The sequence below is a fragment of the Danio rerio genome, chromosome 24 (assembly GCF_052040795.2).
Source record: "Danio rerio strain M-AB ecotype USA chromosome 24, GRCz13ab, whole genome shotgun sequence".
NCBI lineage: Eukaryota > Metazoa > Chordata > Actinopteri > Cypriniformes > Danionidae > Danio > Danio rerio.
The window spans coordinates 37418564-37441833 of record NC_141044.1 but is presented as its reverse complement, the minus strand read 5'-3'; the positions used below and the strand labels follow the sequence as shown (position 1 = coordinate 37441833).

General features: G+C 33.0%; 1 protein-coding gene and 1 long non-coding RNA gene across 5 annotated transcripts in view; one reads left to right on the top strand and one right to left on the bottom strand.

Moving 5' to 3' along the window:
• Positions 1 to 2836: 2836 nt before the first annotated feature.
• On the bottom strand, positions 2837 to 5251 carry h2bk1 (H2B.K variant histone 1). The gene is given in 2 exon segments (NM_001002724.2): positions 2837 to 3230; positions 5062 to 5251. Coding segments are annotated over 2 exon segments (354 nt in total). The 5' UTR covers positions 5179 to 5251; the 3' UTR covers positions 2837 to 2993.
• A 50-nt stretch (positions 5252 to 5301) lies between these two features.
• Positions 5302 to 23270, top strand: part of LOC147838087 (uncharacterized) — a 30846-nt gene continuing 12877 nt past the window's right edge. For 2 of the 4 annotated variants that reach the window (XR_015525391.1, XR_015525390.1), the window contains exons 1-2: positions 5302 to 5368; positions 11193 to 11243. This is a non-coding gene — a long non-coding RNA (uncharacterized LOC147838087). Of the gene's footprint in view, positions 5369 to 10640; positions 10737 to 10889; positions 11070 to 11192; positions 11244 to 23270 lie in introns of those variants that run through there. The other 2 variants (XR_015525389.1, XR_015525392.1) reach the window with 2 other exon arrangements.

Here is a 23270-nt window from a genome sequence, read left to right as displayed (position 1 = left end):
TGTGATTGGTTGTTAGAGTTTAGCGTATTTGTCATACACTTTGCTTAGTAAACAGGGGAGATTAGCTGCAAAGTAACTTCAAATATGAATGGGTCAAAGATTAAAAAGGGGTATTTGACCAATTGAAAGATTTAAAACAAATGTTTAATGCATTACAATATGCCCTGTCAAATAATTTCATCAAAACAAATAATAATGACTAATATATTTTTTGCCATTACCATACAGTTTAAGCTAGACACTTGGCAAAATTTAATTTAGTGCAAGAATAGTTTACCAAAACATCTTTTCAGGCATAAACAATAATCATCTGATGATACATTAAAGCCCCCCAAAATATGAATTTAAATTTGCCACTATCCACCCAATTATTAGCAAGATGTTTTTAATCATTTAAAATATAATACAATTGAATATGATGATTTATTATTCTATATAATTTAATAAGCTAAAGATATGTTTAAGTAAGAATTATGTATATTTTATCTGTTATATTAATTGACAATTCACTCATATTTTGTAATTATTTACTTAAAATCTGTTATTAATAATATTATATTAAATAGACTATTAAATCTAATCTATTTTAACACAGTGTGCTTTCTATGTTAATTTCTGTATATTTAGTTTGACGTAGACACCAAAATAGAATGTCTCACAAATATCATGGGAAATATCAAGCTACAAAATTTCAATATATATATATATATATATATATATATATATATATATATATATATATATATATATATATATATATATATATACATACATATATATATATATATATATATATATATATATATACATACATATATATATATATATATATATATATATATATATACATACATATATATATATATATATATATATATATATATATATATATATATATATATATATATATATATATATATATATATATATATATATACTTTTCTTTAAGGTTTTCCCTCATTTTTCCTGTTCATTAAAGTGATTTAATGTTTTTCCTGTGTATTAGCCAAAGTCAGCTTTATTGTCAATTCAACCATGTGCAGGTTACTTGGTGCATATAATATTAATACAAAAAGTAAAATTTTAAAAAGAAATTATAATAAATACAATTACACATATAATCCAAAAATATAAGTAAACAATAAAAATGTGAGTGGCGCAGTAGGTAGTGCTGTCGCCTCACAGCAAGAAGGTCGGTGGGTTGAGCCTCGGCTCAGTTGGCGTTTCTGTGTGGAGTTTGCATGTTCTCCCTGCATTTCGCGTGGGTTTCCTCCGGGTGCTCCGGTTTCCCCCACAGTCTAAACACATGCGGTACAGGTGAATTTGGTAAGCTGAATTGTCCGTAGTGAATGAGAGTGTATGGGAGGTGAATGAGAGCTGGAAGGGCATCCGCTGCGTAAAAACTTGCTGGATAAGTTGGCGGTTCATTTCGCTGTGGTGACCCCGGATTAATAAAGGGACTAAGCCGACAAAAAAATGAATGAATGAATAAAATGTGTAAACAATACAATTACACTTAAGTGCAAACCAGAGTTGTGCAGATGAATACAGTTAATTCAGGCGTACTGATTATTGGAACATGATCTTATTGATCTAAGTTTTTTTTGTTAGATAGGTAATTTGGTACTAACTAATCTAATGTATATGCACAAATATATTATTGTAAAGAATCTTTAGAAATTATTCATTTAAACAGAGATCTATGAGGCATGTATTTATGCTGAGCACTATACGTTTGTGTGAAGCTTTCCTCAAACCTTATACCACTATTCGCTTTCGATCTTGTGTTTTGCTGTAAAAACTACACAAAATATAATGTGAAAGACACACATATATATATATATATATATATATATATATATATATATATATATATATATATATATATATTTTTTTTTTTTTTTTTTAATCTCAAGGAATTTTCTATCGCAAAATCCTGGAGGGACTGAACAATGTGAACAAATATGAACAGATATGAGCCCAAACATTTGTGGTTAAAGAAAAAAAGCTTCATTGTATATTTTTGCAATCTATTCAATATACATTTATCTATGACAATTGTTTCCTTGATTCACTGTTATTTGCTTATGATTTTTTGTTGGAAATACAGCCACATCTAAATTATCGATTATAACTGATAGCTATTACTGTACTGTAAAAGTTGTTTATGCATTGTGTAAAAGAAAAAAAAATGTTAATTTGCCAACACAAAATAATCAAGTATAAAAAAATAACGTTGCTCCACTCTGTGATGGTTTTCCTTCGATAAAAGCCAATATAATGGGTTATGTGTGTGTTGTGTAAGGGCTCTGGTCTCAATTGTGTTAAAATGCCTCCATCTAGTGGCTCATATTCAACACTACAGCATAAGAGGTTTGCAAATTATCCTCGTTTAAACCCAGTATTACAGAGAAATGCACTTCAGTAATCTTCTAGGGCCCAGTTTAATCTAATACGTTTTCTTTTAAAGCGCATAAGTTTTGCTACCGTTAGGCTTTAAAATGAATTATTTATAAGATTATATGCAAGAAATTACACATTTCTTATAATTTATAAATCTAGCTTCAGGCAGACGACAGCTTGTATAAGAAATTGACTTTCATTGAGCACCAAATCTAATTATTTGCAACCTAGTTATACCCTCAGAAAAAAATTTGATAGAAAGAATATAATGCATCAGCTGACCTTCGTGTGCGGTTTATTCAGAAATAATAGCACACCAAGGGAAAAAAGCCATCTTAAACTGCCCATAAATGCTATATTTCATCACTTCTGGTATAGATAAAAATACTTAATGCTATTTCTTGAATCATTCCAGAAATGTAGGGACACATACTCTGACCCAATGTTTGCATTTTATTAGTAAATCACCAAACTGTCTGTGCATATTTAATACTACAGAAGAGTGAAAAGTGCTTGCTTCACATACAATTTGTTTTAACTTTTTTATATTTATTATTTTTTTTTAGAAATGCTCTCCACCTCTCAGGCGGTCACTTGGAGCTGGTGTATTTGGTGACAGCTTTGGTGCCCTCAGACACGGCGTGCTTGGCCAGTTCTCCAGGCAGCAGGAGCCGGACCGCGGTCTGCACTTCTCTGCTGGTGATGGTGGAGCGCTTGTTGTAGTGCGCCAGTCGGGACGCTTCTGTGGCAATGCGCTCGAAAACATCATTGACAAACGAGTTCATGATGCTCATCGCCCTGCTGGAGATGCCAGTGTCTGGATGAACCTAAGGGGAAACATATGCAAACACACATTTAGCACATTTAGTGGTGGAAAGAGTGAAAAATCATACTCGAGTTAAAATACAATTACTTGCTTAAAAACGTAGTGAGTAAAAGTATCTGTTGTAAATATTATTTTAAAGTAAAAACCTTTCAAAAGTACTCAAGAGTAGCGAGTAGTGTGTTTTATGCTGTAAAAAGCTGATGCGTTTACATATAATTTGTTCATGTGTGTGTAAACGTAACATTCTGTAGTGGATTTAGTTATTGCCCAGCAGGCACACAATGTCATAAGACATTAATATTAGGTTTAATTTAGGTTATGATGTCAGGTGACCAAAATTCAATGTTTAGCCAGCATCTAAAGGCAACATTATTTTGATGTCCAAAACCGACGTCAAATGACGTTGATATTTGGTTGATTTTAGGTTGTGTACAATACAACAAATACAACAAAGCCAACATCTGTAACCAGCGTCATATTGACGTCAAATACTGACATTTATTCATCAGGTATGGCAACCAAAATCCAACATCTGATAGACGTCATAGTGGTAACGTCCACAGAACGCCAAGCTGTAACATCATTAGACGTTGATGTTTGGTTGATTTTAGAGGTTGGACATTGACGTCAACCTGATGCTGGGTTCTGATGTCAACCCGATTTTTATTTCCAAATAAAAAAGTAATGTCCCCACGACGTTGGGAGACCATGTCAATTTGACTTAATGTGCCTGCTGGATGTTTAAGGCCATTTCGGTCATCATACAGTAAACATCAGTCATCTTCTCATCAGTGACACGCATCTAAACAGTCTCTGGGTCAATGTGTGTAAAGATTTTGGACATCTTGGACACTTATAATGCTTCCAAACAGTTCGCTGCAATTATGAATCAAAATGAACAACCTCAAAGACATGGGTGAGACGATTTACCTTCTATGTGCGATTTGATCGGACAGGAATCAAAGGACTGATTTTTCTAATCCTCATAGACAGGAAAAGATAAAGTAGTGACTGCAGGTTGAAGGAAAGAATTGGAGTAAAAGTACTGATACCACACTAAAAACGCACTCAAGGGAAATTACACATTTTTAAAACAACTTGGTAAGTTACCATTACTGAGAAAACTAGTCAATTACAGTAACTTGGGTATTTTTAGTTTGATACTTTACAACACTGAGCACATTCAAATAGTTTGAATAAGTGATAGTTTAAAATGAAAATGTCATATTAGTTTATAAATCCTCAAGGCTTATGAAATTTTCTTATTCAATAGAAGATTCAGATTGATCAAGCTGATGAATTTTATTAATATTATTAATGAGAACTGTAGGTTTAAAGGTTAATACAGTTACTTTAAAACTGTAACGTAAAGTGACCGACTCTTATTAGGTTAAACAACAATTCAAATTCCAATTAAAGCATTTAAAAGCAAAATATAAAATCACTGATACTTACAATAAAGTTTTGTAATGCTTTAATGTTATAGTAAAGACATTTGTTTCAGGTAAGAATAAGTCTATTTAGAACCTTTTAAGTAGGCTACATTATGTGTACTAACATTATCGAAATAGTTCTTGTCCATTTAAACAATTCATAATTCCAATTTGAGCGAGGAATGATTCCTAAACCCCTCTGAAAGAGTATTTAAATCGTTTGGAGAATCAGTTCAATTGACTCATTTAAAAGATCCGACTCAATGATTCATTCTTGAATAAAGCGCACGTGGTGTTAAATACACGTGTTTTAATCGTAATTTACATCAGAATTTTTTTTAGTTTCACAAGATAAACATAATTTTTTTAGACTTTCTTATTCATAAACGCATCACTCACCTGCTTCAAAACTTTGTAGATGTAGACTGCATAGGTTTCCCTTCTCTTTGACTTCCGTTTAGATCCTTTTTTGTCCCCTGGCGCTTTGCCCTTCTTTTTTGCTCCTTCATTAGACATCATGGATATTCATATATTAATAACACTAAGCAATATTTTAATCTCTCATTGACGGGTTAGCCGTTTGGCAGATCTCCAGCTGGCCTTCATCAGACATTTATGACGTGTACGGAAGTGAACACTAATTGGAAAGCGTCTGAGCTCAATCTGGCGTGGCGGACGGAATTCGGATCAGTCTTCAGGAGATCAAGTATGTTTTCCAGTCGCTTTTTTTTCTATTAAGTGTCACATATATCAGTTTGTAAGTGAAACTGTTAAACGTATTAGACTACCTACATTTTACGACATGAGCTGCATGCTTTTGGTCATAAAACCAAAACATACAATTTGGTCTTCCATTTTGTGAACTTGAAATGACCAAGAAATAATATCATAGTATTAGTCAATTTACGTAATTAGACTAGTTGTGTAAAAAATTATTGGTTAAATAAGTTATTAAAGCAGCCCCTGTGTGTGTGTGTGTGTGTGTGTGTGTGTGTGTGTGTGCGTGCGTGCGTGCGTGCGCGCGCGTGTGTAGAGAGAGACAGAGAGAGAGAGCAATATAAAAATAAACTTAAGTTTTCTTTAGGGTTGCACGATATTGGAAAAAAATGGACATTGTGATATTTTTATTTTTCTACGATATATAATGCAATATACTGCATCTAAACAATTTCACTATGAAGGAACTGCACTATTTGGAAAGGATTTATAATCACACTTTATTTCAAGGCTCAATTTTCGCTATTGGCAAACTATTAACTATGAATTTTGCTTCAATAAACTCATAATTTGCTCTTTAGGTAGTTTAGGTATTGGGTTAGAGATGTAAAATAAGATCATGCAGATTACGTACTTTAATGAGCAGCCAATATCTCAATAGCATGCATGCTAACGAGCAATAATGAGAATTGGTCCCTAAAGTGTTATCAAATGTGTTCATTTTAATTGATTAAGATGATTCTGTAGGGCAGTGCATTATTAATGCAATAAAGATAAAAGGGAAATAAACAGTGCATGCTTTATGGTTTATTATGTAAATATAAAAAAAAAAGATATATATTGTGCAGCCCTAGTTTTCTTAACTAAATTTTAGGCTTGATAAACTTACTTCAGTCTTAAGTGTCAAATGATCCTTCAGTAAGAAAAAAAAAGGTTGTAGTAATATTTCACAGTTTAACAGTTAATTACTGTATTTTTGGTCAAATAATGCTGCCTTACTGACCCGAAAACATAAAAGAATTGTGCTGATCCCAAAGTTGACCGGTTGCATGTGTGTATAATATGAGTAGAGTTTTGATATATTGCTTTAATAAAATAAACACAGAAAATATATTAAAAGGAAAGGAATTTTCAATAAAAAAAAATCTAATAAAAAGATAGTGTTTAAGGACCAGGGGTCCATTCTTTGTACGTGGATTACTCAGTTAGCTTGATTTGGTTATTGACAATTTGACACGATCCAGGATCGTTTCGTTTTTCAAAACTGATCCAAGAGTTTTTGGCATAGCAACAGTTCTGGTAGCTGAAACTTGCTTGGGAGCAGGTTTATTTCATATAAACAGGATTAGATCGGCTCATTTCAAGCAAACGTAATTCTAAAAAATATGTACCAAATGCTGATATTTTCTTATAGTAGTAACCTAAAGATTATATAAACTTGGTTAAACAGTTAAAAAAAAAAGTTTACACAAACACACACACACACACACACATATAAATATATATACACACACACACACGTGTGTGTGTGTGTGTGTGTAAACTTTTTTTTTTGTGTTTTGTGTTTTTTCTCTCTCTCTCTCTCTCTCTCTCTCTCTCTCTCTCTCTCTCTCTCTCTCTCTCTCTCTCTCTCTCGCTCTCTCTCTCTCTCTCTCTATATATATATATATATATATATATATATATATATATATATATATATAATTTTTTTTAATATTAAATTAGTAATATATATGTTTATGTTTACATATACATTTAAATGTATACATAAATAAAACTTACGCAATCTGCACTCTGTAATACAAGTTCAAGAACAGGGTGGTTCTCCCCAAGAGGATCAAAGAGAACATTTATTAATATGGATTTTTTTTTATACAAATGCGTACTATTTTAAGGTACTGATCCAGTAAGTTAAAAATTAAGGTACTGATCCCTTTAGTACAGTTTCTGTTTGATTATAGACATGCACAATATTCAACTGTATTTTTGTTGGTTTGTTTGTTTTTTATAATGGAAAAATGATTTATGTAGTCATGCACATGTTTTGACAGCTAATATGACGGTGATTTGATGCTTTGCAAAAGTTGCAGACACCTTTACCAATATCAAAATGCTTTTTTAGATGCAAAATTAATTTAAATTCCTTGTGCCGATTAAGAAATTAAAATAGGCCTAGGCTATTATAGTAAAGAAAATCCAATCTAAAATGTAAAACTAAATAAATTGCTAAATACTCTTGAAGCATAAAAGTGTGAAGCCTGCAACCCACAACAATTGTGGAAAGTAATTGAGTATTATTTTTGACAACCTATTTACTGCGAATTTGATGTCATTTTGCTCACATGGATAATTGAATATTAATCAGATGATGTCATTGCGTTGCTGTGCCATAAGCCAGTCGTTGCATTGCTGATCATGATTTTGAAGATCGATAGATCTGTTCTTCACAACACACGCAGCGGTCTCAGATTAGTTCATAATAATCTTTATCTGTTTTGCGAACTTGTTTGAAAAATCAAATAAGCCAGAGATCAGTTATCAAGATTAAAAGATCCAGGATCTGCCAAAGCATCTTAGATCATTTAAGCGCGGTACGAAGAACGGACCGCAGGAGTGCGTTTTTGAAAAACAATCATTAGTTAACGAAGTTCACAAGCTGCATTGTTACAAACAGTTTGTTGATCTATCAAAATAAGACTTTCTCCAGAAGAAAAAATATAATATGAAATACTATGAAAAATTTCTTGCTCTGTTGAACATCTTTTAGGAAATAATAAAAACAATTCACAGGAGAGCGCATAATTTTGACTTCAACTGATAATCGTTTTGAATAATTATGATTACATTTATGACCAAAATAATTGTGATTAGGATTTTTTCCATAATCGAGCAGCCCTAGTCAGTGTTAGTAAAAAGGTGAACCTTTAGATTAATCTTAAAATAGTTAAAACTCGGCTGACAGAAGACAGAAGCAATCAAAATGCAAGATTGGAGCAATAAATACGTATTGTGTAGTCCCAGCTGGTCACACACATTATATAGAAAAAAAGTTAAACAATAAACACTTTTTTTTTTTTTTGCAATTAAATGGATTTTTATAAAAATTTTAACAGTACTTTAAAGTCCACAGTAACAAAGGGTGATGGAAACCCAGCTAGTGAAAGTGATTTGGGGCTTATTTGGGATGCACAACAATGCACTGCTCACTTGCAGAATGCAGGCCTCTGAAGGGCAAATAAGTCTGAGGTATGAATTTAGATAAAGTGGTGCAGCGCCAGTGGTCATATTGTTGGCAAAAATCAGCATCTTGAAGCAGCTATTGAAAGCAAATATAAATTCATAAAAACAGGTTACTCTCATGAATTACACAATGAAACCTAGTGATATCATGTTTCAAATTGAAGTATCTTATAGCAATGTCTGTGCCAAGTTTTTTTGGAATAACACTATAAATTATGCAAAAAAACATAAGTTCTCAGCATACAGTATACGTTTGGATATTCAGTGACATTCTGTTGCATTTGCGAGTTGCTTTCTGCTGAGAGCATTGTAAATCAAGTATTAAAATGATTTGATTAAAAATTTAGGGCTGCAGTAAAAATCTGCAAATCTTCACAGATCTTTGAGGCCGTTGTTGAGTATATATATATATTAGTCTTAAGTACATATGTAATTTTTTTTATTTGAATTTCAGCAATACTATTGAATAGGCAAATGTTTAGTTGGTTTGTGTACAATGCAGTTTGTAATGTAATATTTGCTATCTTTTTGCAGATATATAATAGACTTACTGTAAGTGGTTCTAACTCTTAGCATTATGAACATTAAAGTTGACATGAAACCACAGTTAAGATTGCTGTTTTCTGCTATTGTGATGTACATCGACTTGGTCAAACAGTTAAAAAAAATAAAGAAAAAAAAGGCAGATTGGAACTTTGGAAGATGTAGGTGTAGGAAACAAAAATGGAGGAAGACTTACAAATGGAGGAATGGGGGGTAGAAACTGGGGCAGAAATGCCCTAATAGCCCCACCCTAAATGCCTGACAGCCCTGCCCTAAAGCCCTGATAGACCCACCCTAAATGTCTGATACACTTGCCCTAAATGACTGATAGCCCTGCCCTTAATTACTTTTAGCCCTGCCCTAAAAGACTGATAGCCCTTCCCAAATGTATGTCAGCCCCGCCCTAGATGTCCGATAGCCCTGCCCTAAATGTCTGATATCCTTGCCCAAATGACTGATAGTCCTGCCCTAAATGTTTGATAGCTCCACCCTAAAGGGCTGATAGCCCCGCCCTAAATGTTTGATAGCTCCACCCTTAAGGACTAATAGCGTCAGCTTAAATGTCTGATAGCCCTGCTTTATATGACTGATACTCCTGCCCTAAATATCTAAAATCTCCACCTTAAATGACTGATAGCCCCACCCTAAATGTCTGATAGCCCTGCCTTAAATGACTGATACTCCTGCCCTAAATGTCTGATAGCTCCACTCTAAAGCTGCAGTCACACTGGGCTTTTCCTCCCATAGACTTCCGTTCATACGCACGCGAATGCGTCAGAACGGAAACAGATAATCCCACTCTAAATGTCTAACTGATCCATCCTAGAGGACTGATAGCATCAGCTTAAATGACTGATACTCCTGCCCTAAATGTTTGATAGCTCCACCTAAGGACTGATAGCCCCACCCTAAATGTCTGATAGCCCTGCCTTAAATAATTGATACTCCCACCCTAAATATCTAATAGCTCCTCCCTAAAGAATTAATAGCCCCACCCTAAATTTCTTAAAGGCCTGCCCTAAAGGCCTATTAGCACCTACCACCCCCCCCCCCCCAAACCCCCAAATGTCTGATAGGTCTTCCTAAATGTTTGATAGCTCTATCCTAAATGACTAATTGCCTTGTCCTAAAGGCCTGAGAAGTAAACAAAAGTTGTTTCAAGGGTTGTGGGAATGTTAGGGTTTTTGAGTAAAGGTTATGAGGCCAAATGAATGTTTACAAAATAATGAAGTGCACAGACACATCGATTATAACCAGCAGCACTACTATATTCACATAAAAAATAAGAAGAGTAAATTTAAATTTCATGCCGACTTTAAATGAACCTTTTTTAGCTTACACTCAAAAAAATGTGGATTTAAGCAGAAATATTTTTATTGATATTTTTCACAAAATTCTGCACAAATATTAAAGAAATTAGCAGATTCTTCTTATTGTCATGATTCTTGAGTCATAATAACTATTGTTATTTTCTGTAGATTCAGCCATGCGTGCGCCAGATCTACAGTAAAAGGCCCTTCTGTTGTGAAGTTCATAAAACACCTGGCCAGAGAAGACCTGACAGGGTTCAGCTGGTAAAAAGATGCAAATTACTTGTCACGCCTTCAGTTAATTAGCTTCCAGCATAATCTGCCAATTACGTTAAAGAGCTGCACCTGCAGATACCCATTACAGCACAGCCAATTATGAGAGAAGCTAATATCCATGCTGCATTGACAATTTTCAGAAGAGCCTACCACTTAGTAAATAATTGAGTTGTATTGTAGTGTGTGTTTTTTTTGTATATGCGAGTGTTGTCGATTAAGTGCTATAGTTAGTATATGGGTTAGATTTTTTGTTTGTAGAACAATGGTTGAAGTAAATTCTTCAGATCATTGCATTGTGAGGGACTTAATTCTGATAATGAGGTCATTTGTCAGGTAAAATAAATTGCGTTTAATTTGGAAGTAAACTACTTTCTACGCTTGCTATAATTACTTAGTTGACTTGAACATTTGTAACTTGAAATAGTGTTTTTTCTTCATTGACAGGGTTTTGTGGTGAAGTCTTGGAACCGACACAAGGGAGCGCTGCTGCTTCGTGTAAGTCTGCTGCAAACGTTTTATTCTGCCTGAGACATTTTAGCATGTCAGAGACGTTTTTTTTTTTTTTTTTTTTTTTTTTTGTAGTGCAGAATTGTTAGTCTTGGATCTTAGCCACATGCCTTGTAGATGCTTATGCTTGTGTTTTTATTTATAAATATGTTTTATGTATATGTGTTACACAGAAACAAAACTATAAAAACTTTTTTTTTTTTACATGGATATTTAAATTGATATATTATTTATTTATTATTTATATTTATATCTAAATTTAAATAAACAAATTTTTTTTTACAAAAATTCTCCAATTGTGCTGCTAATATGTTTAGATATAATTAGATGATCCAGTGTTTCCTGTTGGATTTTATTCCAGCTGTGGCGGCAGCTTTTTACACAGATCCATTAACTACCTATGGCGTTATTCAAATGACTAATTTTGTGAGTGCAGTATTACGAATCGAGATCGCATTTATGTTATACGGGCATACATATCTCTGCTTGTGTCTGTTTGTGCACTAAACTTCTTGCACACGCCCTCAAATATACGCTGCTCAAGTGCAGGTTTTCTTGTGTGCGTTCAAATAGACGCTGCTGAAGTGCGATTTAACACGTTTATGTAACGGGTATGTCTCCGACATTTATTAGATTTGCTAGGAATATTTCTGAATGTCTCCAATAGACATACAGAGCGACATTAATGCGCCCTGAAGTAAATTGAAACAGCCATAAACTTTAGCAGGATAAAGTTATTACAAGCAAAAACCATAGACCTTTATCTATAGATAAAGTATGATTATATAAACTGTGTTCATCTTAACTGAAAGCTACATTGTGTTTGCTATAACCTGATGAATCATGCACCAGTCAGTCAGTCAGTCAGTCAGCCAGCATGTCACTTTAAAGGGTTAAACAAATAACGCACAGAACTATTACGATTACAGAAACGTTTGCACTGTTATAATTCACTTAGCTTTTAATATATTTTGGTGCGATTTTATAACCCACTATTAAAAAAAACAACAACTGAATGTTTTGAATGAAATGCTGTAATGTAGCCATGGCGGGATGAATTTTGGTGTGGCACCCCGCTAAAGCTGTGAACCTATACTGGTCTCGCGGTTCGGTTACGATTATCATGCCATTGATTAGGTTCAATTCGATATCTTGGTGCATCACGGTGCTTTCCATACACAGTTTTATATTTTCTTCAAGCAGATGTCTTGTATTAAAATGTATGAATATGTTTATATTTATTTACTATTTGTAATGCAATTTTGTCATTTAATACAAACAGATTTATATATATATATATATATATATATATATATATATATATATATATATATATATATATATATATATATATATATATATATATAAACTGTACCATTTATAGCAATTTAATATAAACAAATATAAATATCCTGCTCGCTTTCTGATCCTTGTCTACCAAGTTCTCTTACACCCCTTTGATTGGTCACACCCTCAACAAAAACGGCTGCGATTGGTTCTTGTGCGCTGCGCTCTTCACAGATTGATACTGATAAGCGCCAGGCGGCAACCGCGATCACAGCTGATCCGTGATAAACACGGTGGAGAAAACTCTGCAGACAAGCGCTCGTGTTTGTATCTAGAAATATCGCTGTAAAACAGCCGAGAGGGAAGGAAAAGTCAAGCCAGCAGGTCAAATGGGCCCACAGCGAGTAAGTGAGAGCAAGAGAGAGAGAAAAAATGGAGTACTTTTATTCTCTCAATCGCAGTGAAATAGGGCCTTCTGCTGTAAATGTCTGTGAAAAACTGATCCAGCAAACACACGTGGTGAGATTGTGCACAGTTTCTACTTTTAGTTGGAGCCTTGTAAATACTCACACTCGCCTAGTAAGCTACGGTGACATAGCGCATATGAGATAAATGACGTCAGTATATACTATATATAAAATTTATTGATATGAACTTTTTAGATCTCTTTAGTACAACTTGTGTAAGAACAGAACCCAGCTCCTGATCAGTGTGCCAAGTGGCATCATAATGATGATTGATAGCCTTCTTGACCAATGGTTGCACACCTAGTACAGGACAGAGTACATAACGGAAAAGAGCAAAACAGAAAACAAACACACAACATACATTCTTTTATAATAATAATAAAAATCATAATTACTAATACTAATTTGGAAACAGTTCAATGATTCAGTCACTCACAAAAGACTTCTGTACTTTAATGCTGTGTTAATCAACATATTTCGACTAATATCTTGAAGATTCGTTGACCCGCTCAAAAAAAAAAACACCCCTCCCATTCTTACTGAAAGATTCAGCAGTTAAGAACAAATCACTTTAACGATTCAAGACTTCTTTGGTGCGACATTGTTGGGTGAATTAGCATTTAATAAATCTATTTAGAAATGTGACCATGTGGGAGTTTAAATCGAAAACAGTTTTTAAATAATAAAATTGCACTATGACCCACTTTACCCACAGATGGTGGATCTCAAAGGTCTTTTCCTCGTCTAGAAAAAGACCTGCTGCCGCTGGCATGTCTGATAGACCATAAACAGTCATTTTGCTTTCTTGTTTTGTATACCTTCATCCATGAGCGTTGTGTATATCATTATGAAGTGACTCATATGTTTGGCCAGTCGTGCGCTCTGAAAGGTCATCCTGCTCAGTCAATGATAATATTGCAGTGTGAATTGCTTGACTTAAGTCAGCGCTTCATAAGCAGATAAGACAAAATATTTGCTGAGTAAAGACCTGTTTATAGAACATTTTAAAATTAAAAAACTGTCTTGCTGTTTATAATTCACTTCAATTTTAATAGCACATTTGTTTCAATACTTGTTTATCCTTTGTCTGTCTGTTGGTTTAAACCGATTGTTTAAATGTTTTCTGTTTTCCAGCTTGTGACCAGTGTTTGTGTGCTGCAGGGTGTTCTCGCTTGTTCAATTTCACATTTTGGTTACTGGACAAGACCTTTTGGTATTTTCAATTTCACAGTCTCTTCGATCTGACAACTTCATTTAATGACAGGACTGATGTGTTCCCTCAGGTTTAAAGCTTCTCGGCACTCTCAAGAAAGGTGCTTTTATCCTTTTTCATTTAGGCCTTCATCCGTTTAAAGCAGACGTTCTTTAAACTGAGACCAAACCTAAAGAATGTGATTATGTGGTACAATATTCATGTTTATGCAATATCTATAGTTGTCTAAAATGACACACTATGCACTTGTACACCCAACGGAATCTAGTGTCAATTGGAACACTAACACATATAGCACATCATGATTTTGCCAAGTATGATGCTGGATTAACATCTACAGAACTTTTTTGTTTGAAAATATAATCCATACCTTTTCGCTACCCCTAAACCCAACCATAACTGTCAATTATTCACCAAATAAGAGGTGAATAATAGTTAGATAACACTCGTGTAGAAATGCATAAACCTAATCAAAAGCCTAAACCTATCCCTTAATTCTGATTGGCCGATCGGAATGTTGTTCCAGATCAACATGGATATTGATCCAGAAACATGTCCTACGGTACTTGGTGAAATCAGGTTAGGGGAGTTTAATGTTGTTCCAATTGGAACACTAACTTTTATATACTATACGGAAATTCAAAGCATTTCCCAGGCAACGTTTTTTGGTTGCTAAACTATTGAAATAAAGCACCAAATTACCAAATTTACTGTCTTGAGTACAGTTGCATCCACCATCAGGTGTGGGAGAAGTTTGCTTGAACAATCCATAATGAAATAATCCAACCTCTACACCAGATTACACCCCCACTTCCGCTGTGCAAGCAAAGCTGCGAACATTGAGTGCATGTGCTCAATATTCCACCTTTTTTAATTTTACAACTTTTTTTTTTCACAGGTGAAGAAGTGCAAGAAACGGGTATTTAAAGTGCACTTATTTCGAATTTTTTACATTTTCAATGTAAATATACTGTAAAACCCAAAAAGTTTAGGTAACTCAAACCGTTTGTGGAAACTGATTGCATCAAACAATTTGAGATAAACTAATCTATTGACCTTATTCTGAAATGCGGAAGTGCGCCTGTTTTTGAGATTTTTTTTTTTAGAACTTCAAATTCAGTTGCCTATGGGAGAAATGACTAGGAATAATAAGCGGCAGAAAACGGTTAAACGGTTAAACTACTTGCTCTACAAACAAATGTTTGCATGACTATATAGACCAAGTAGAATAATATAATAAGGAAATATCAGTTTACAATATCAAACAGCGAAACGAGCAGTTTTTAATGCCTAAAAATTAATGGAAATGAATGAGACCGGAAGTCTCGAGCCAAAAAGATTCAAATGGCTGCGCACGCTTGTCGGCGAAGAATAAGGTGAATATGAGTACTGTGAACTTACACCATTTAAATTGAAGTAATGAGATTTAACTCCTTACCTTAAAGAGTTCAAAACGCTTTTCAAATGAGTAGAATTAACTTTCAGTAAATTGAGTTAACTACACACATTTCTTCTGATAAAGCTGACTGTTGGGTTTTACAGTGTACACTGTAAAAAGCGATTAGTTACTTAGCTAGGAAACCAATTGCCTTGAAAGCAACAAGTTGACTTTTACATGAATAATGTAAGTAAACCCATTGTAACTTGGAACTGTTAAGTTGACTTAATTGTTATGTTATATAAGTATGCAAATTGTACTTACTTTTTGTATAGTCAACTAATCCCTTTTTACACTGTCAGAGTGTTTTAGCACGTCTGTTTTAAAATAATTACTGTAATTATCACAATATTTCATATTTGGTGCTTCATTACAAGTTCACGAAACCCTTAAGTACTTTTTTTTTTTTGAGATTTTAATAGATTTGTGTGTGTTGAGCATCAGTTAGACAATGTTGACGCCTGTCAGCTTTAATTGTGGGAAAACGGAATAATTTTGAGCTTTTGTCAGCTAATTTCAGCTTCTGGGTTTAAAATGATTTTTGAGGAAAAAAATCGGCGATGTAGCGCAAAACTTCAAGTGGAGTGATGACGCGTCGGTTTCTCATTATTATTCATAATTATTCATGACTGCTCGTGCTTTCCGAAGGCAAGACATAGACCTGCCAGTGCCAAGCTGTGAGACACGGACCCATGGCATGCAGTATTTAGCTGTTCATGAAGGGACGTATGTGTTTGTTTACATGATCCACGGGATTTGTTGCATGTTTTTTCCCGCGATTCTGTCAGAGCCGACACAGCAAAGCTGTTTGTGTGCAGCAAGCATTTTTGTCGTGAGAGCAGTATGAGAATTGGAGAATGGCAAACGTTGTCTTTTCTCAGGAGTTTGTTCACATTTAGACACATCGCCGTGCTGCTGTGTTTGCCTAAATCCTCCAGATTGCCAACAAGACTAATGGTTAAAATAGACAGAGCAAGAGACCTGCTGCACTGAGTCTGCATTCAGACCCGGGATTGAGGGAGAATATTTATATTCATTTTTCATTTATAGTGTTTATATGAACACGATTATCTTTATAATGATCTAAATTGTAGTTATCTTTATATAAAATTATGAATAACATTTGTAGCAGGGCATTAAATTGCTGTTTATTTCTTTGCATTTTAACTTTTGTAAACTATAAACTCATGCATCTCCTCACGGTTTGTGTCTCATTTTGTGAGCCGACTGACAACAGTTGTTTGCTCCCCTCCTTCTCCCCTGCTGGCCATGCCCACTTCTGTCCTTTTGCTAACGGAGCTCCACGCCCATTATGATGCATCTTTTGAAAAAATTCTGAGGTAGACCTGAATCGAAAATAGGGGGTGTCCTGGCCCTTTAAGGAACTTAACAGTTTCAAGTTACAATAGATTGCATTATATTTGTAATGTCAACTTTTTGCTTTTTAAGGCAATTGGTTTACTCGCTTCAAGTGTTCAAGTGTTGGCGTGGGTTTTCTCCTGGTGCTCCGGTTTCCCCAACAGTCCAAAGACACATACTTTAGTTTATTCAATTCATCTGTGTGTGTGTGTGTGAGAACTGTGTATATGTGTGCAGATGTTTCTCAGTAATGGGTTGCGGCCTGAAATGCATTGGCTGCATAAAACATATGCTGGAATAGTTTGGTTCATTGTGCTTTGGCGACCCCCTGATAAATAAGGGACTAAGACGAATTAAAAATTTATAAACTAATTCATTAATTTATTTTCTGCAGGCAAAAAATTCGGTGCATCCAAATACTTGTCCAAAAGCTGCTTGAATTAGAATTCAAGTTATGAAAGGGAAACAAAAATCCCTGCATAGGTTTATGTTGTTTTTAGCATTTGAAAATATAGAATTGAAATTCAGTAGTTTGGGGATATCACACCTATTTTTTCTGAATTCTTTTTGATATTGGTTTTTATCCAGTCAGTCGAAGAAGTTAATAGTGTTACTTGTAAGACAGTTTTGTTTGTTTTTTGCAGTATATTTGTGCATCTCAGAAATTCACTGTTTCTTTTCTGATTGAATCGACCAATTTTTGATAAACTTGTTTGAAATTAGCAGTGAAACATAATTTTTTTTTTGTCAGTATCACACACCCTATTATTATACTAATATTTAATAATATTTTGAATGTGTGTCCATCCATTCATCCATCCATACGTCCATCCATCCATACTTCCATAGCTTATCTTCATTTTAGTTTCATTTAATAAATAAATAAATAAGAATACACAATATCTGGAATCACGTATGAGTAAATATGTAGAATAAATAATGACATGAACTATTCCATTAATGTAATTGCATATTTCCCAGGGGCTTTGAGTAAAGTGCCACATTATTTACTTTTATAGCCATTATCTGTTTTCAGCAGATGGGTGAAGATCCTCATTATGCCCCTGATTCTAATCACTGTTGGGCAAATGTTAATGGACTGTGATATGAATCAAAGTATGAGGGTCAATTAGAAGAGGTCTCATTTTGGTGTCCACATCAAATAAATTTTTAAAAAATATTTTTATTTACATAAAGAGTGTATTAAATGCAAGCAAAGGTTCTGTTTCAGAAATAAAATCGTGAAAATGTCAAAATTTGCTTGGCTAGACGGTTAATATTGATCAAATGGAAGGGGAAAATCCTTTCCAACATTTAAGCAATGGCTTGTGGGCTTTTTACACCGCTTGACCTGAAAAAAGCTGTACAGTACTGTAAGAGGGTTTACTGATCTCACTTGGAAACCTGTTTTAGATCACATAACCTTTCAGTTATTTTATAGTAGTATAAATTTTCTGTTATTTATTTCTTCTCTTAATTCCTTTTGGATAATATTATTTGTTTGTTTTTTATTTTAATGTTATAAATGTTTATAGAACGTAAATGTAGATGTGTGTGACAAGTTTGGTTTGTTGTGTAAAAAAAAAAAGGAAACCGCTGTATTGCATGTTTCATATCTAACAAGTTCAATAAAAACACTTTTTTAGGTTAAATAATGATCCATTAAACATAAACATAATTATACATTAAGTATATAAATAATAAGGTAAAATTCCACATATATACACAAAAAGACAGACATGAAATAATAATAATAATAATAATAATAATAATAATATTGTTAATAATAATAAAATCAAACAGAAGGGAATATATATATATATATATATATATATATATATATATATAATATTGTAAAAGAAAGCATCTTTTTAGAAAGAAGTCCATAAAACAGCAGATAAAGAATTAATTAGCAGTTTTTGTACAATTATTTACTATACATCAATCCAGACAATATATCACTTCAAACAATTAAAAAGGTCAAAAGAAGTACTTTTTTTTTTTTTTTTTTTTTACTTTTCAACATCAAAAGGCATTGGAGGAAACATCAAGTCCCACACTGGAATTCAAAAGCATAAATGAGTGGACAAAACATGAATCCTAAAACTAGTAATTTGTTAAAATACAGAGATATTTATTCATTTATTTATTTATTTTTATTTATTTATTTATTTTTTTGCAGTGGACATTTTTCTTATTTTAAATGATAAAAAACATGTTGACAAATAGGTAAAACCTAGCAATTATAAAATTTTATAATGGCAATTTAGAATTAGTGAGTATTTTGTTTCAGCACCATGATCCTTGAGTCTTTCAATACGTCATCAAGTGATTCTTACTATATAATATAATGTAATATAATAATATAATGACTGAAATTTTTTATTTTTTTTTTTAAAGCTGTTGTTACACTAAATTACTTGCTATTGGTTGTCTTCTGGGCACTATAAGAATATTTGTTAATAGCTTTTGTGTGGTGTTTTTGTGTGATATTTACGGTTGTGAATTGCATTATGGTATTATGCATTATGGGATGTTGATCATATTGGGATGTTGATCTCTGCTCTGTCGACTTTTTATATTGAAAATTCAAGATGCAAAAAAATGAACAGACTTTTATTGACATTTTTGTAGTTTAGTCTAATAATGTATAAGTATAGAGATAGTATAGTATGAAATAATAGATAGATAAATGAGTCTGAAAAATAAAAGAAAATGTGCTGGCAATTTATTACAAGGTTTTTATACTGGAATCTATAACACCAACCCAGACAATATATAACTTTAACCAATAAAAAATGTGAATAAGTCACTTGTTTTATTTGGTGATTTAACCATTTCATGGTTAAACATTGTTGGAGGATAGATCAAGGTCTCTTAATGCAATTCAAAGCATAATTAAACTCTTGATATGTTTCGTTATAGGTTTTTCAGCCTCTGTTTTGTTAACAAAAAAAAGCATAATTATTCCTGAAAAAATAAAATGCTGATTTACAGATATTATTTTTAACAGTTTAAATCACTAGAAAAAATGAATAAGAGTCTTTATTGGTCCGTATGCTGCATGGAAATGCAATGAATTCGCAAACAAACTCTGTCCCGTCTTTTTAAAGGAAGTAAATGAAGTGTTCTGGATGCTGTGTTTTGCCATTAGCCGCTGCACAGATTTAGTTTGCATTAGACTGGCTGCAGATGATTTATTTCTAAGGTCAAGCAGTGTGGTCAGTGTCATTACGCTCACAGTTTCCTCTCAGTAAACAGTCTCCAGAGACCCTCACAAAACTGCAAGCTTCATGATCCTACAGTGTTTTTAGAGCATTTCTTAGCGACCCCCAATGCCCCTCTTCTCGTAAAAAAGACAGTTCATTGGTCTGAAAAGACATGGCGGTACATAGTTGAATATATGTATAAGTATAGAAGTATTTTTCCCCAATTTCTGTTTAACGGAGAGAAGATTTTTTTTCAACATTTCTAAATGCATCAGTTTTAATAACTCATTTCTAATAACTGATTTATTTTGAATTTGCCATGATGACAGTTCATAATGTTTTACTAAATACTTTCAAGATCATATTTAGATTAAAGTGCAATTTAAAAGCTTAACTAGGTTAATTAGACAGGTCATTGTATAAAGATGGTTTGTTCTGTATGCAATTAAAAAAAATGTTTAACTGCAAAATAATGGCAAAAAATTTTAATAAACTCATAAAACATTGAGATTCAAATCAAATTAGATTATTTCAGTTTGCAATTAATTGTTTTACATGACTTATAGATGGGGTGTACTGAAACACTCAGCTCACGATGCGATGCAGTCATGATAAAATGCTCACGATTTGCTATGCATTACGATATTTGGAATAAAAATTGAAAATGAAAAATTGAAAATATTATTTATTTATATATATATATATATATATATATATATATATATATATATATATATATATATATATATATATATATATATATATATATATATATTTTTTTTTTTTTTAAATTACAAAATTGTCCACAAATTTCTGGAAATTAAAACCACAAAATCATTTTTATTGCAAAAAGTCACAAATTAATCTTAAAAACCAGGGGGTCTGAAAAATGTTGACCTTTTAAATGGCTTAAAAAGATTAATAACTGCTTTCATTCTAGCCGAAGTAAAACAAGTAATAATGAAAATATTATAGGAAATACTGTGATAAATTCCTTGCTCTGTTAAACATAATTTGGGAAATATTTGAAAAAAAATTTTTTTTTTGACTTAAACAGTATAATCCATTTTAGTTTAAAGATGCTCACATGTTCATGTTAGCTGCAGCATCTGTCTTAAAGCATCATACTTTAGTGTGCGCACGTCTTTCTCCTGCGTTTGAGCTGATATCAGCGCTTTTCTCAGCTGAATGAGCTTTCCAGTGTGTTCCCACAGCCCATAAAACAATAGGTAGTTCATCCTTTTTTATCTGCTAAATGGCACGTGTCTTGTGAGTGTGCTTTTATGCATGTGAAGGTCCATGTGCTCTGCTGGGTTTTATTTTTTTTCGTCGTAGCCTTTATGGTGTGTGTAGATTGAAGACTTGATTTATTTATTGGCTTTTCATATTCACTGAAACCTGAGCTGTAATTTGTCTTTTGGCTCTTGTGCACAGATTGTATATCATGCTGCATAATGGACTAGCATAAAAATGTCAATTATATTTCTTCTTGTTCCCAAGCCATATGTTTGTTTTTTTTTTTTGGGTTTTTTTTGCTTCTTTTATTAAAATGCACAATGAGATTTTATTTGTGCTGCTGTTTTATTTATTTATTTATTTATTATTAGTGCTGGGCAAAAATTAATCGTGATAATAAAATAAAAGTTTGTTTCAGCGTAATATGTTTATGTATTGTGTATATTTATTATGTAAACATAAATACACAAATACAAATATTATACATGAGGTTTATGTTTAGATATACATTTGTGTATGTTATACAAATTGTATATAACAATTTTTTTGTATTGTTTTTCACATATAGCTTACATAATAAATGTTAATACAGTAACACACACACACACACACACACACACACACACACACACACACACACACACACATATATATATATATATATATATATATACACACACACACACACGTGTGTGTGCGTGTGTGTGTGTGTGTGTATATATATATACACACACACACACACACACACACACACACACAAATGGAGAAATATTCTCTTTTTCATATTGTTCAGTGTCAGATTTTTGTGTGTTCATGCTTCTAATTATATATTTCAATTAATTTTGGATGAATAAATAATTACAAATAATAATAAATATCCAGAATCTAAAATTAAATATTAATTCCTTACGTTTTTATTTAGAGCATTTCTGGACACACAAATCGCTTTACACATTTTTTGGGGAATATACAGCCATCTTGCAACTGACCACACACCAGCTGATTGGTGGGGACAGGGTGATAAAGCCAATTATGATATGGGGATGGTTAGGAGGCCATGATGGACAGAGACCAGTGGTCAAATTTGGTCAGGGTGCCGGGGTTAAACCCCTACTGTTTTTTTTTGGGGGGGGGATTTTTAACAACCACAGAGAGTCAGGACCTCTGTTTTAATGTCTCATCTGAAAAGACGACGCTCAATGAGCCCCCATCAATATACTGGGGTGTTAGGATCCACACAGACCACAGGGTGAGCGCCCCCTTGCTGGCCTCACTAACATCACTTCTGGCAGCAACCTAGCTTTTCCATCTGGTCGCATTCATGTACTGACCAGGCACAAACCTGGTCTGCTTCAGCGGAGGACCATCTGACCAGTAATCAGTCAAATATGAGAGTGATATGCTTTATCATAATGCAAATTATAATGTTGTAAGGCTAACATTTCTTTGCAGCTTTTTATTACGTTTTATAGCTGTTTCAAATATTTGTTGTTTCATAATTTCCATTTTATTCAAAATGATGACGAATTTTAATATTATTTGTTCATAATTATTGGACGCAACTTGAAAATTATCGTTGTATTGTAGTTTTTATTATTTATTGGCATTGTTTGCTTTTAAAAAATATTTTTTTGTTAATTAGTTGTATTTATAATAACTTCAAATATGTATTTTGGTATTTTTTTATTTAACGTTTTGTCAGTTAATTTCTGCTAGCTAAAATAAAATGTATATTATTTCATTTGAAGTAATACATGGTATATACAGTTGAAGTCAGAATTATTGCCCCCCCTGAAATATTCAACC